General features: G+C 41.7%; 1 protein-coding gene across 1 annotated transcript; it reads right to left on the bottom strand.

The window, feature by feature from the left end:
• Positions 1–2,520: 2,520 nt before the first annotated feature.
• Positions 2,521–13,769, bottom strand: LOC116097699 (pantetheinase). Its single transcript, XM_031380310.1, has 7 exons — positions 13,348–13,769; positions 10,697–10,827; positions 9,553–9,745; positions 8,579–8,870; positions 7,231–7,589; positions 4,320–4,490; positions 2,521–3,399 (listed from the first exon to the last, which is right to left on the bottom strand). The coding sequence occupies exons 1-7, from the start codon at positions 13,561–13,563 to the stop codon at positions 3,223–3,225; spliced, it is 1,539 nt and encodes a 512-aa protein (XP_031236170.1). The 5' UTR covers positions 13,564–13,769; the 3' UTR covers positions 2,521–3,222.
• Between the last annotated feature and the right edge of the window lie 531 nt (positions 13,770–14,300).

Genomic DNA, 14,300 nt, shown 5'->3' with positions numbered 1-14,300 from the left:
TTTTGTTTTGTGCATTTGGTGTTTTGCCTATTATGTAGCAGGAGAAATTTGTTTTCTGGTCCAGTCTATTTGGAGTTCTGTAGGCTTCTTGTATGTTTATGGGCATCTCTTTCTTTAGGTTAGGGAAGTTTTCTTCTATTATTTTGTTGAAGATATTTACTGGCCTTTTAAGTTGGGAGTCTTTATTCTCTTCTATACCTTTTATCCTTAGGTTTCTTCTTCTCATTGTGTCCTGGATTTCCTGGATGTTTTGGTTTAGGAACTTTTTGCATTTTGCATTTTCTTTGACTGTAGTGTCAATGTTTTCTATGGTATCTTCTGCACCTGAGATTCTCTCTTCCAACTCTTGTATTCTGTTGGTGATGTTTGCATCTATGGTTCCTGACCCCTTTCCTAGGATTTCTATCTTTAGAGTTGTCTCTCTTTGTGATTTCTTAACTGTTTCTACTTCCATTTTTAGGTCCTGGATGGTTTTGTTCAATTCCTTCACCTGTTTGGTTGTACTACCCTGTAATTCTTTAAGGGATTTTTGTGTTTCCTCTTTAAGGGGTTCTACTTGTTTATTTGTATTCTCTTGTAATTCTTTAAGGGACTTTTGTGTTTCCTCTTTAAGGGCTTGAACCTGTTTACCTGTGTTCTCCTGTATTTCTTTAAGGGAGTAATTCATGTCCTTCTTAAATTCCTCTATCACCATTGTGAGATATGATTTTAGATTCAAATCTTGTTTTTCTGGTGTTTTGGGATATCCAGGACTTGCTGTGGTTGGAGTACTAGGTTCTGATGAAGCCAAGTATTCTTGGTTTCTGTTGGTAAGATGCTTGTGTTTGCCTTTCACCATCTGTTAATCTCTGGTATTAGATGTTCTTGCTGTCTCTGGATAGAGCTTGTTCCTCCTGTGTGTCTGTAAACCTGTGTCAGCACTTCTGGGAGATCAGCTCTCCTCTGGTAAAACCTGTGTCCAAAGGGCTGTGGATCAGTCATCTCTCCCGAGTCCTGGGGTCAGAAGAAACCCTGGAGACAGGCTCTCCACTTGTGGGAAAGGTGCAGAGAGGACTGTGCATCTGCTGTCCCTCCTAGGTATAGAAGGAGGTAGAAAGGATCCTGTGCCAGCTATCCTGCCACTTCTGAGTCCTGTGCCTCCTGGCTGGTCCCACCTTAGCAAAAGAGTGCACTTTTACAGAAGGGAGATGGCTCCATCAGCCAAATGCTACTCAAGCATGAAGACACGATACACATGAGGATCTGATGAGGATGAGCTACACTATACTTAAGGAAAAGCAAGGCATGGTGGTATATGCCTACACTTAGCACTAAAGAGGCAGAGCTTGCTTTCCAGCCAGGTTAATAGATTCAGCAAGCTCTTGTTGAAGGAGATACCCTACCTCAAAAACCAAGATGGAGAACGACTGAGGAAGACACCTAACATTGATCTCTGACCTACATGTAAGCATGCACATGCACATTGAACATACACATGCACATACACATAAACACATGCACACAAAGAAAGACAGACACACACATACACAGAGGCAGGGGGTTTGACTCACAAGTGAGCAGGCTCACTATGCTTTTTGTTTACCAACGGTTCACTGATCATTATAAAATTACCTTTCAGACCTGAAATCTTTGCTTTCTTCATGTTAACATTTTTCTTCATATCTCAAGATTTTATTCTCTGTGACAAAACAGATATGACCAATCCCCTTTCATCTGTTCTCTAGGACATATGTATATGTAGATATCAATTACATACTTTTTCTTTAGCCTTCTCCTAACCTCTGATGATGAGGAATGTAGCTTATGTCTTGTAAAGACTGTACCGTGGCATTAAGAACCACTGGGCAAAGAATCAGTATCCTTTGGGTGGAGAGATGGCCCAGAGGATAAAGCACTGCTATGTAAGCCTGATAACCTATATTCAGAATCCCAGAGCCTACATAAAAGTCAGAAACTGGGTCATGTGTTTTGTAATACCAGTCTTTCTGTATTACAGAAATCTCTAGTAGCTTGGTGGCTACAGTGAGTTACAAAGAGTGACCCTGTCTCAAACTAGGTTAAGGGTAATAATGAAACCCAAGGTTGTCCTCTGGCTGCTACATATGTACATCTATTCCAAAAAACAAAAATGGGCACACACATGCATTCTCTTGCATGCACACATTTTTATTTAAAATTTTTCTTATTCTTTACTAAGTGGTATAATATCTAAATATTTTGCTGTTACTAAAAGAGAACATGTAGTGTTAGATTAAACACATATTTTCAAAAATGTGGTTTTCTTGCTTCCTAATTCTAGGAGATTTTTCAATGATCTGGTGGCTGCACCATCAATGTAGGAGCCATCTTCTCCAGGAATCTGTTGGAGTCTTGGGGACTAGACTAACTGGACACTCTACTAAGTAAACCATTTTGTTTAAATCTTTAGGTTTGAAAATGGAGCCAAGGAGAGAACTGTGTTGGTCTTGTTGCAGTTGTTTGTATGTCTGGATTGCTATAACAGAGAGCCAAAGACTAGACCATTTAAAAGAGAAGTTTATTGCCTTGTGATTCTGGGGGCCTGGAAGTTCAACACATTAGCAGGATTGCTTTCTCCTGAGGCCCCTTTTCTTGTCCTAGATGTCCATCTTTTTCTGTGTTCACAAGGGCTTCACTTGATGCCTGTCTTTGTCCTGATTTCTTTTGAGGATATCAGTCATATTGGATTAAAGTCCATGCTAATGATGCCACTTACGTCTTTATTGCCAAAGACACCAAGGCAATCATGTTCTGAGGTTGTGGGAACTGGGACTTGAACTTAAGAATTAAAGCTACAGGATTTGGTCCATAAGAGAATGAAATGTATTGTTGAGATAAATACTTAATAGCCCAAATGAACAAACACATTGGAAATTTCAAGCACAACTAAGTAAGATGTATAATACATTCAAACCTCTTGCAAATCTATATTATGATATTTTGAAGTGTCTTTTAACTGTAATTTCTATTCCTTCTGGATAAAATACATGCAACCTTTATTTGGACCTACATCTTAGTTCCAAAACATACCAATGCTCAAAGTTTTATTAATTTTCCTGAAATGTATCTGGTGCACATATGTTTCTCTTAAGAAGAGACACTTGATTTGCTTACACCTGAGTCCACTCTTGGCAAACAGTTATTTTTTTCTGCATCCACCAATTTTAAACTTTCTAAATAAAATAAAAAACTGTAAAAACTCCATTAACACAAGTAATGTATAATAGGTATCACAATCAGCATTATCATGAGTGAGTGTGCTATGAAGTCTGAGGAAGCATTGGATGCCCAGTCCTTCCCATACAACCTCCCAAAGAGACCCACTGTTAACACAGGTCCGGATGTTGGCTTCAGGCTAACCAGGCGCCCGTCACTTGTCACCTGATTAAAACACAGAAAAGTACATAAAGTCTATTTAAGTTACAAAAATCTCATCGTGCTTTTAATAAACAAAAGAAATGGCTTAAAGTAATGGCCCAACTTTGCTCTTTGGATATTTAAAAATGTTGCAGAGTGTAAGAAAGTTTGAAACTGGTTCCTTTATTATTTAATGCATATAGTCAATGCCTGATGATATAGTTGTCTGAGGAAGCATCCTCATGAATTTATAAGCATGAAAATCGGAGGTGGTTGTAATCCAGTCCATTCAGACCCATTAAGGCCACCACAAATAGTCAGTAGCAGTGGACCGAGGTGGGGTTTACTCTGTGGCTGGCTCCCCATTCCCCCTACCCTCCCATGGTGCACCCTCACCCCTGCAGTCACTTTTCTTGGGAAGGGGACTGAGAGTGGGACTTTTGCAGTCCAGGAGGAACTGCTGGGAAGTCATACTAGGTTGTGGAGCAGGCCATTATTTCTGGGGTTTGGAGGTTTCCTTCTTGCCAACAATAGCCACCCCTGGATTCTCCCCTTCAGCTCTTCTTCCCTCCTTTCTTCCTATCATCTTGCTGGACATCAAACCCAGTGGGTGTAAGGGTCAGAAGACTCTCTTGAGTCTGGTCCTGAACCACCCACTATAACTGAATCTTTTTCCTACTCAACACATTTTGAACAACCCAGACTCCATCATACAGTGCCCCAATAAGCTTTCTTCATTGTTAAGAGCAAAACAGGACATGCTGATTATATTAATTTTCAGGCAAGAAATTCAGTCAGTTCAGTATTTTTCATGATCCTCAAAGACAATGTTACCCTTTTGAAATGGGGATGAATATTTATATTTGGAAGAATTTGGGTTAAGTTTTGATGTCAAAATGCCTCCTATACTAAATTAATTGGCTTTATCAAGAGAAGATCTTTACCTGAAACTCCGCAGGTGCAAGCTTGACCTCACTCAGCAACACCTCAGGGAAGACAAACTGAGTCCCAAAAGTGCCACTGAGGGAGAACATTTCAAACCTGGTAGAAGCTGTGTCCACTGAACTACCACAGGTGCGTAAATCAGTAGTTTTACATTTTAGCAGAATACAGATCTAGACAAGGAGTGCAAATGGAGACATCAGAGTCAAGATAAATGTAGAACTAACTTCATCAACATCAAATTTCTCTGTAGAGTAGCCATGTATCAAAATGCCATATGTTGGGCTGGCGAGATGCTCAGTGGGTAAGAGCACTGACTGCTCTTCAGAAGGTCCTGAGTTTGGATCCCAGCAACCACATGGTGGCTCACAACCACCTGTAATGAGATCGGACACCCTCTTCTGGTGCGTCTGAAGACAGATACAGTAAATTACGCCAGAGCGAGCGGGGCCGGCAGAAGTCCTGAGATCAATAGCAGCCACACACACGATAGCTCATGGCCATCTATACAGCTACAGTGTACTCATACCCATAAAATAAATAAAATAAATCTTTTTTAAAAATGCCATATGTTAGCTATACCTTAAAAGTGTGTAAAGATGTTTTAATTTACTCATTAATTTTATGCTATCTACTCTAAAAAAGCAAAAACCTGAAGTCATCAGATAAGCCAGATATGGTGACACATGCCTGTAATCTCAGTAATCTGGAGACTGAATCTGAAGAACTAAGAGTTCAAAACAAATCTGAACTTTATAATCGGGGCCACATAACAGGAACAATAGTGAAAGGCAACAATAGTGAAAGGGAAGGAAGGAGGGAGGGAGGGACGGACAGAGGGAACAAAGGAGGAAGTCAGTTGAAATACTGTTCTAGAAAACTCCCTCTGCATCTTTAGCAGGTAGAATGTTTCTTCCTCATTATAATCGCCTGGTTTACTGCTGAATAACTAATATACTTAATTATAAATTACTTTAGTCCTCAGTGCTCCCTGTAATACACTGTCAGAGGAAACAAATAGACATTTAAACCTATGAAGGATACCTTCACACTCGCATTCTTCTAACAAGCATCAGTTCTAGAAATTTCCCTGGGTCTCCAGACTAGATTAAATTCAGCAACTAGATACTCTTCCAGCAAAACATACACAGGGTGTTCTCTCATGTGTCACCCTCTCATGTGTCTCTCGACTCCACTGGGCACTGTTTCTCAAGTGGGCGATGCACTTGCCTTCACATCATTAACACTGCTGCTCACCTAGTCCACACCTAGTCCTCAGATGTTTGTAAAAAGGAGGCAACATGGCTGACATGTTCACACAGTAAGTAAAGTGTCACCAGCAAGCGCAGCATGGCTGACAGGTTCACACAGTAAGCAAAGTGTCACCAGCAAGCACAGCTGTAACTCTGCAGAGCTGTTAGTCCCTAAGTATGTGACTGATGCATGAGGCATGGAAGGGCTTTAATAAAGCCAAGCAGAGATGTTCTGGGAATATACAAACGAGGTTGCTAACCTAGCTGAGGAGTGGCAGAGGTCCTGCAGATGTAGCAAGCATTCTTTAGGGCAAAGATAACAACCAGAGGTGGAATGAAGGGTGAGCAGGAGGGAGCCACCATCGAAAAAGCAATAGCAGCTTGTTAACATGTGGAGAGTCTATGGATGCTGGGAATTGAAGCTGAGAGCGTGTGTGTGTGTGTGTGTGTGTGTGTGTGTGTATGTGTGTGTGTGTGTGAAGGACTACAGCATAGGGACCATGTACCAAGTCTTCCTGCATCCCTTAAGCATTTGATTTGTCAATTAGTACTTTAGTGAGGAATCTTCAGCGAGAAAGTCATAAAATCAGAGAAAGCATTATAGTTTATTTTGCAGTAGTATAAGGACGAATAGATATGGCAGAAACTGTTGATGGATGGCCCTGTGAGGAGAACCTTGTAATGTTTTGAGTGAAATGGGCTGAAAGCCAGACAAAGGAATCAAAACCCAGGCTCTATGTAAGCCTCCTCTTCCTGCCGACTGGGAGATACCTGGGGCTCAGCAGTAAGCCGCTCTGCCAAACAGTCTGGGGCAACTCCATCTACATTAAACACTGAGTACATACTTGGTGTTAAGTCCTTTGTAGAGGAAGACATGCATTGATGAGTACACAGAAAATCCCTAGACTTGTCCACATAAGCCATATCCTAGGTACTACATTGTCCTTTCTCTGAAATTTGAATAATTTTAGTATTGGTGTTGCCTCTACATCAGCTCCTCTCTCTGGTTCCAGCCTGAACTCCTGTAGATGATGTGCACTGACTGGGAAGTGTAAGCAAAACACAAATAAGCAAACAAACAAACAGAAAACAAAAACAAAACAAAAAACAAAACAAAAAAAGCTTCCCTCCCTGAGCTGGACTAATAAGATTGTCCTACATAAGCTCATAGATTTGAATGCCTGGTCACCAAGGAGTAACATTATATGAAAGGATCAGGAGTTGTGGCCTTTTTGGAGGAAGTGTGTCATTGGGGGTGAGCTTTGGGGTTTCAGTAGCCCAAGCCAGGCCCAGTGACTCCTTTCCTGCTGCCCGAAGATCCAGATGTAGAACTTCAGCTACTCTACTGCACCATGTCTGTCTACGTGCTAACAACTCTCCCCACTATGATGACAAACCTCTGAAACCCTCCAAAAGCCCCAATTAAAACTTCCTTATATATGAGTTGCCACCGTCATAGTGTCTCTTCGTAGCAATAGTGGCCAAGACATGTCCCAACTTGCTTTTGATCATGGTGTTTCATCTCGAAAGGTTTCCTAGAAACCCTAACTAAAATACTTCCTGAAGGGAGATGTACGTACATTATACTAAAAACTATCTCCATTGATCACTATTGACACTCAGTTTTGCTCAGCATTGGATCTTCTGGCACTCACGTTACCTGCAGATGATACTGCCCTTCCACAGTGTGCAACCCATCAAATGCCCCAAGGGCATAGGCCTCATCAGCTCGCTTCTCAGACATCTGGTAGCTTAGATGACAGCAGAGGTCATTCTGGCAAACAGTGTAATTTCCTGTGATCCCTTTGAGCTCCACAAAGGTAAACTCATCAAAAAAAACAATACTCTGAAGTTCCTGGTTTTCAGTTGGGGGTACTTCTACACTGCTAGCGTAGGAAGTCCAGTTCACCGGGGAGTGGCTTGGGTGGGAATCCAGTTGGGCTAAGAGGAGTTTCCCTTCCTGGGTCTTCCTGTCATAGTGAAAGACCCTTGGAGAATCAGGTGCATAGATACCACTTCCTGGAATACAGTAGGAAACAGGAAAATAAAGAGATTTTGTGATAATCACTGGGATCTAAAAACTCATTGTTTTATTCCCTCTAAGCAGCATATTATACAAATTCCCTTAAAATATACTGACCAGGGATAAAGACAAAATGAAATCAAATAGGACATGACAATAAAAACACCTTTAAAAAAAGAATTTTACATATATTTGAATTTTGAAAATGAAGAAAAGTTGCACTTTCCAGTTGAGTAATATTAAATCTAGCAAATGGGGACATGTATTATTTTGATGTTTATTATTTTATTTCCTTTGGATTATTTTTTTTCTTTTTGAGACAGGGTCTCTCTATGTAGTCCAGGCTGGCCTTCAATTCACTATTTAGCCCAGGCTAGCTAAAGGACCTACTTTAGTCTTCTGAATCCTGGGATTACAACTGTACAATGTCCCACACAGACAAAAATAGTTTACCTAGAGATTGAATGGATAGCAAGCATATCACTAACTAAATATTCAAAACGAGGAGTTGGGCTATAGAGGTGCTCAGTATTTAAGAGCACTGGCTGCTCTTCCACTAAGAGGACCTAAGAACCTAAGTTTGATTCCCAGCATTCCTATGGTGCCTCACAACTGTTTGTAACTGCAATTCCATGAAATCTGATGTGCTCAAGGAGTAATGCATGCATTTGTTGCACAGACATACATGAAGGCAAAATACACACACACATATTATACATACATATGTATATATATGTGTATATATGTATGTATATATACATATATACATACACACACCCATATATGTGAGTTTATTGGATATATATATATGTATATATATATATCTTTACTACGTACTGTATATAACTATATATATATTAACAAATAGTTTCTATTCAAAGACTACATTAGCTTTAAAATTTAAGAGTTAGAAAATAAAAGATGTGCATACTAATTTGTTTAGATGCCCTTTCTAACTGAAGTTTAAAGACCACATATTACCTACCTGTCATTCTCCTTGAGGGATTATGTAGATTAGCTGCTAGGAAATTGACCCCCATGCCCATAGCCCAAGCTGAGTGGAATTCAATGGCTGCCAAATGAGGAAGAACGTCCATCCAGGCAGTTGGGAATAGTATGGTGTCCACCTGGAACTCTGTCACCAGAGTGACTGCAGGATCATGGAAAAGAATATCGAAACAGGTGAAGATGCCAAACTTTCCGAAGGGGGTGTCGAAAGTCACAAACTCAGGCTCTATGGGGGCATTGAATTGATCTTCTCCCATGAAAAGGTTTTGCTGTAATGAACAAACAATTCAGGGGAATAAAAGTCTAGGAAGCTTCCTGAGACATTTCTGTAAACATAAACCATATTCACTCAACACTTTATGTATGACCACTGTCTTTACAGAAGAGCAGCTCCTTAAGGAATCAGAGTGGCTCGCTCCAGTAAAATAGAACCCATGACTCCCTTCTCAGTACAGATGGTGTGGGCCAGTGCACTTGTCTATATAGATGGTCTCGGATCTTAAAAGTATCAGTGAAACAGACAACTATTGACAAAACACCTCACCCTCACTGTGTGCAATGAACTTCCTTCACTCCTTTCTCGGGACAAATTGGGTTCCGTAAGGGCTTTTTAGTTCACCTTTGACGCATTACCTCTGCAGAGTTTTAATAGTCAAGGCCCAAAAGATGACAGCATAGTTCAGTGAAGATGGCTTCAAGCTACTGTCACCCATTCCAGATGACCTGCTCCCAGATTGCTGAACACACTGGGAATGCCTTGGGTCTCCTTATAGGAACTCATCACATCTAAATACTGCCCTCTCTGCTGTTACCGCTCCCCTCTAAAGCACATTTATTATTGTAAATAATAATTGTTCTCCTGCTCACATTTAATAGATTAATTAGTTAATATTAATTACTATTAACAACTATTGATTAATTAATACTAATTAATAAATTAATTAACTGTACCTTATGGTATCGTGCAACCAGTTTACCCTGGGAATCAAACACCACATCAGTGTTGTATTGGAATCGGCCGTCAGGTGGACAGTGAGAGTCACTGGTGTTACATGGCTTCTTGTCTCCCATGTTTGCCACAACATAGATTGAGTTGTTCTTGGCCAAGCAGCTGAGTCTCTCCTGCACCGGGGTAGAGCCAAATCTGGTATATATTTCCATTGGGAGAGAATTTTTTAAAAATTTGGATCAGTTTTTAACAAAAATCTATGGTTTAGTGTATACAACAGTTCAAAATGATAGGTAGGAAAAAAAGGATTAAGACAACAAAAGGCTTCAGAGGATGCCAATAGTAGGAATTTGGCCATAGAAATATATTCTGGGGTTAAGAATCCATCCATACCTATTTCTGAGTCATAATATGTATAACTATGTAATTATACACGCAGTTGCACATTTGTTTTAGAATGTCTGCAGAGTACTCTGAAGGTTGTAAAGCAAATCTTTCTGTGGTCTGTTCCTGAAACAAGGCCTGATAGGAGACACACTAGGAAATACTAGGAAATATTCATGACTCAAAATTCAGAGCTGGAGGAAAGCTGGAAGATGACAGACTAAAGAACACTCTGGAATCTGACTCCTAGACCCAAACTGCACTACAGAACCTGTCCTGACTGGTCTGCAATTCTGCAGTCCATCCAACAGCCCACATAGCAGTTAAGCTCATCAACTCTGTTCTGACTAGCAGTGGCTACCCACCTCCTAGCACTAGCCCTAGCAGCCTCCCCTGTAGTGAGGACTGCTCTGCCAGGCCTTTCCATCATGATGTATGATGTTGCCATGAGCCTAAAAGACTAGGCCAGATGAGCCCAGATTAAAGCTTCAGAGACTCCCAGTCTCCTTTTAAGTTGGTTATCTCCGCTATCCAGTGATAGAAGCAGAGATCTGACCAACACAGGACCTGCTCAGTGTCTTCAACTCCTGTTCCCCGTAAAACAAGAAGAGGTTCATAATTGGTCATGGTTTGGTTTTGGTTTTGTATCTTTGAGAATTTCTTGTATGTCTACAGTGTAATGTGGCCATCTCTGTCTACCCTCACCACAACTCCTCCTCATGTCTCCCCTTACTTGCTACCCTTTGTATACTGTTATTTTACCTGTTTGGGTTATCACAGGGTATCCAGTTTACTTGAGGGTCTGGGATATCCTCCAGGTATGGGTAGATAGTATCCCTGGTGAAACGTACACCATATATGCCATCCTCTGGAGTCACAATAATGTGCGCACCCTGTTAGAAACAGAAACATCTTCAACAAATTCTTAGGGGTGGGCTGCAAGAGTTAAGAAACTAAGTGGCTGGCTGGGCACAGTAGAGGAGCTCAGTGAGCCAAGGCTAGCCTAGAATACTCGGCCAGCTCTAGGACAGCCAAGAGGACATAGAGAGATCTTATCTCAAAGGACAGGGTGGGAGGAGATGGGTACTTTTTCATCTTTCTTTTTTTTTTTTTTTTTTTTTTTTTTTTTTTTTTTTTTTTTTTTTGGTTTTTCGAGACAGGGTTTCTCTGTGTAGCCCTGGCTGTCCTGGAACTCACTCTGTAGACCTGGCTGGCCTTGAACTCAGAAATCCGCCTGCCTCTGCCTCCCAAGTGCTGGGATTAAAGGCGTGCGCCACCACCGCCCGGCTGTACTTTTTCATCTTATTCTTCAGTTTTCTCTATTTTTCTTTTCCCAAGCTGTTTCCTTGTGTTGTGTTGTGTTGTGTTGTGTTGTGTTGTGTTGTGAGACAGGATCTCACATAGCCTACCCTGGCCTCAAACTCACTGTTTGTATAGCATAGAATTACCTTACAGTCCTGATCCTCCTGCCTCTGCCTCCACCCCCCAGGGGCTGAGATTACATGTATATACATCTGCCTTTCCCAAGCACTTTCATTTCTCATCCTGCCATTATCACACCGGTGACTTTAACGCACACTAACAGCTGTCTGTGCCATTTAGAGCTCCGCAGTCCCCTCCTCCCCTTAATTATAAACCAATTTCTTCCCCCCAAATCAACCCTTCTTTGAACTTTGGTCAATTGTGTCTGGCTCAACTGGATTGATTCATCACTCAACCCCTGTTTAGTACCTCAAAATTCTCCTGCTCCTCAGGAGGGAGGACACCATACACTGGTCGCCTAGCCTATCCCCCTGTTCCTCAGGAGGGAGGACACCATACACTGGTCACCTAGCCTATCCCCCTGCTCCTCAGAAGGGAGGACACCATACACTGGTTGCCTAGCCTATCCCTTGCCTAGAGGCAGCAGGCTCTTTGGGATTGGAGAGCCACCTTGAAGATTGCTGTGGCCTTTAAAGAAACAGTTAGACTAAGGGTGAAATGCCAGCATGTAATAGTATTTTTAATTTTAATATATATAATATTTTAGTTGGATACTGGGTCTCACTGTGTATCTAATCCTGGTTGGCCTGGGACTCACAGGGATCTACCTGCTTTTTGGGCCCTGGGAGTAAAAGTATGTGCTGCTATACCCACTACACTTGTGTGTTTATATTTGTTACTGTTAACCATACTTTACATGTCCCTGTTGTATAATTGACCTGTGAGTTCTTACTTAAACCCTTCTATCCAAACCACACTCACCTTGCAAAATTTGCTTTAAATTTCACACTTCACCCAACTCAAGGACATTAGCAAACATAGTGTAAGTAAAATGAACGGATGACAATAATACTTAGTATAAGGAGTTTGTAACCAGTTTAATTGTTTCAAGCTGTAAGCTGAATGCCTGTGACCATACACTCTGAACACCCCAGATCTTGTCAAATTGTAAACTCACCCTAACACTTTATGTTGAAGTTATTGAAGTGTTTTTTTTTTTAAAGATGTATTTATTATTATACATATACTGTAGGTGTCTTCAGACGCACCGGAAGCTCTCATTACCCTTTGCTGGGATTTGAACTCAGGACCTTTGGTACAGTAACCAGTGCTCTTACCTGCTGAGCCATCTCGCCAGCCCCTTGAAGTCTTAAAAAAAAGCAACTGAAGGGGCTGGAGAGATGTCTCAGGGGTTAAGAGCACTGACTGCTCTTCCGAAGGTCCTAAGTTCAAATCCCAGAGGCCACATTGTGTCTCACAACCATCTCATAACGAGATAACAAGATCTGACGCCCTCTTCTGGAGTGTCTGAAGACAGCTACAGTGTACTTAAATATAGTAAATAAATAAATAAATCTTAAAAAAAAAAAAAAAAAAAAAACAGCTGAAGGGGATATGGCTGTAGAGATGGTTCAGTGACTAAGATCACTGGCTGCCCTTCCAGAGGACCCAGATTCAAGTCCCAGCACCCACACACCAGCACCCACACAGCTGCTCAAGTTCCAGGAGATCCAATACCTTTTTCTGACCTCTGTGGGTACCAGGCACACATATGGTGTGTGCTCACAGGCAAAACACATACATAAAATAACCATTTTTCAAAAAGAGAATAGCAAATGGTCTCTGCAGTGTTTATAACGTTCCTTTTATGTATAGCAGAAAGGGAAAACCGAAATGCTGGCTATTTAGTTCCTCAACGTCCTGCTTAAATAATAAGCAGAATGTTATTTTCAAACTCGGTCCCCCCCCCCACTTTGTTAGGGATATACAATGGTGTGTTTAATAATTTTGAAGTGAAAGGATTCTAATTGTAAAACAAAGCACCTTGACTATGCTAATGTAGTAAGCAGAACTGACCCTGACAGGAACCAGGTTTCCGGAGAGCCACCCCTCCCCCATCCTCAGGACACCAGAGAGAGGAGATAGGATACCTGCTTCGCTGCTGATGTGATCGCTCCTTCCAGAAGGTCCAGATTCTGGTTCATTAATGCCAGAGCCTCACTGTGAGACACAGGCAACAGGGTGTCATTAGGCAGGATCACCGCATGCTCGTAAACAGCAGCGAGGAAAGTGTCCAGAGAGCTGGCTTTTAAGACACAGAAGACAGAAAACGCTGCGGCACACGCCAGCCACCAAGACGCGCTCATGCTGAAGTCCACAGACTGCGGGGAAACCAAAAGGTCGCTCGATACTTTTATAAACAAGGCACGAGTCACGTGGTTCCCAGACCTTGGTGTCTTCAAAAAAAAAAAAAAATTTTTTTTTAAAAGGTTAATTTTAAGAAAACTTTGTCCCTGAGAGCAACAGTTTCATAAATGTCCTTGGTTCTCTGGTCAGGAATGCAGATGGGAACAAAGGTTACTTATCTCCTCCTAAGTGAGCCCCCACCCATTGCCTGGAGGTCACACGGGAGGGTGGGACAGGAGTCTAGTCCCTGTCTGGTGAAAGCTTTGGAACCATATCCCTAGATTCAGGGCTACAGCTATCTCCCAGTTTCAGCCCATCTCCAAACAGATCTTGTGACTATCCACTCATAGGGGAACGGTCCAGGAGCTTGGATTAGGGCTCTGCAGAAGCCCACTGTGGGAAGCTACTACTTTGGTTGGTGGATACCTAACATTCCAAACTACCCGAGAGATAAGAGTTAATCTGGGCGTGGGAATGTCAATCACCTAGCGAAAGAGTGCCCCCCAGAAAGGTGGATTCACTTTAAGCCAAGCTAAAGAGACAGGAAGAACAATCATCGCTTAAAAATATAATTATGCTGAGTGCCCCCTACCTCTGTCCTGAGGGCAGCTGCTCCACAGCCATCTTAAGATTCTGTTGGTTCAAAAATGTATTCTCTCTCTCTCCCTCTCTCTCTCTCCCTCTCTCTCTCTCTCTC

Source organism: Mastomys coucha, unplaced genomic scaffold (assembly GCF_008632895.1).
Source record: "Mastomys coucha isolate ucsf_1 unplaced genomic scaffold, UCSF_Mcou_1 pScaffold2, whole genome shotgun sequence".
Taxonomy (NCBI): Eukaryota; Metazoa; Chordata; class Mammalia; order Rodentia; family Muridae; genus Mastomys; species Mastomys coucha.
Note: the sequence above shows the minus strand (reverse complement) of the source record. Positions and strands in the feature narration are given on the sequence as shown.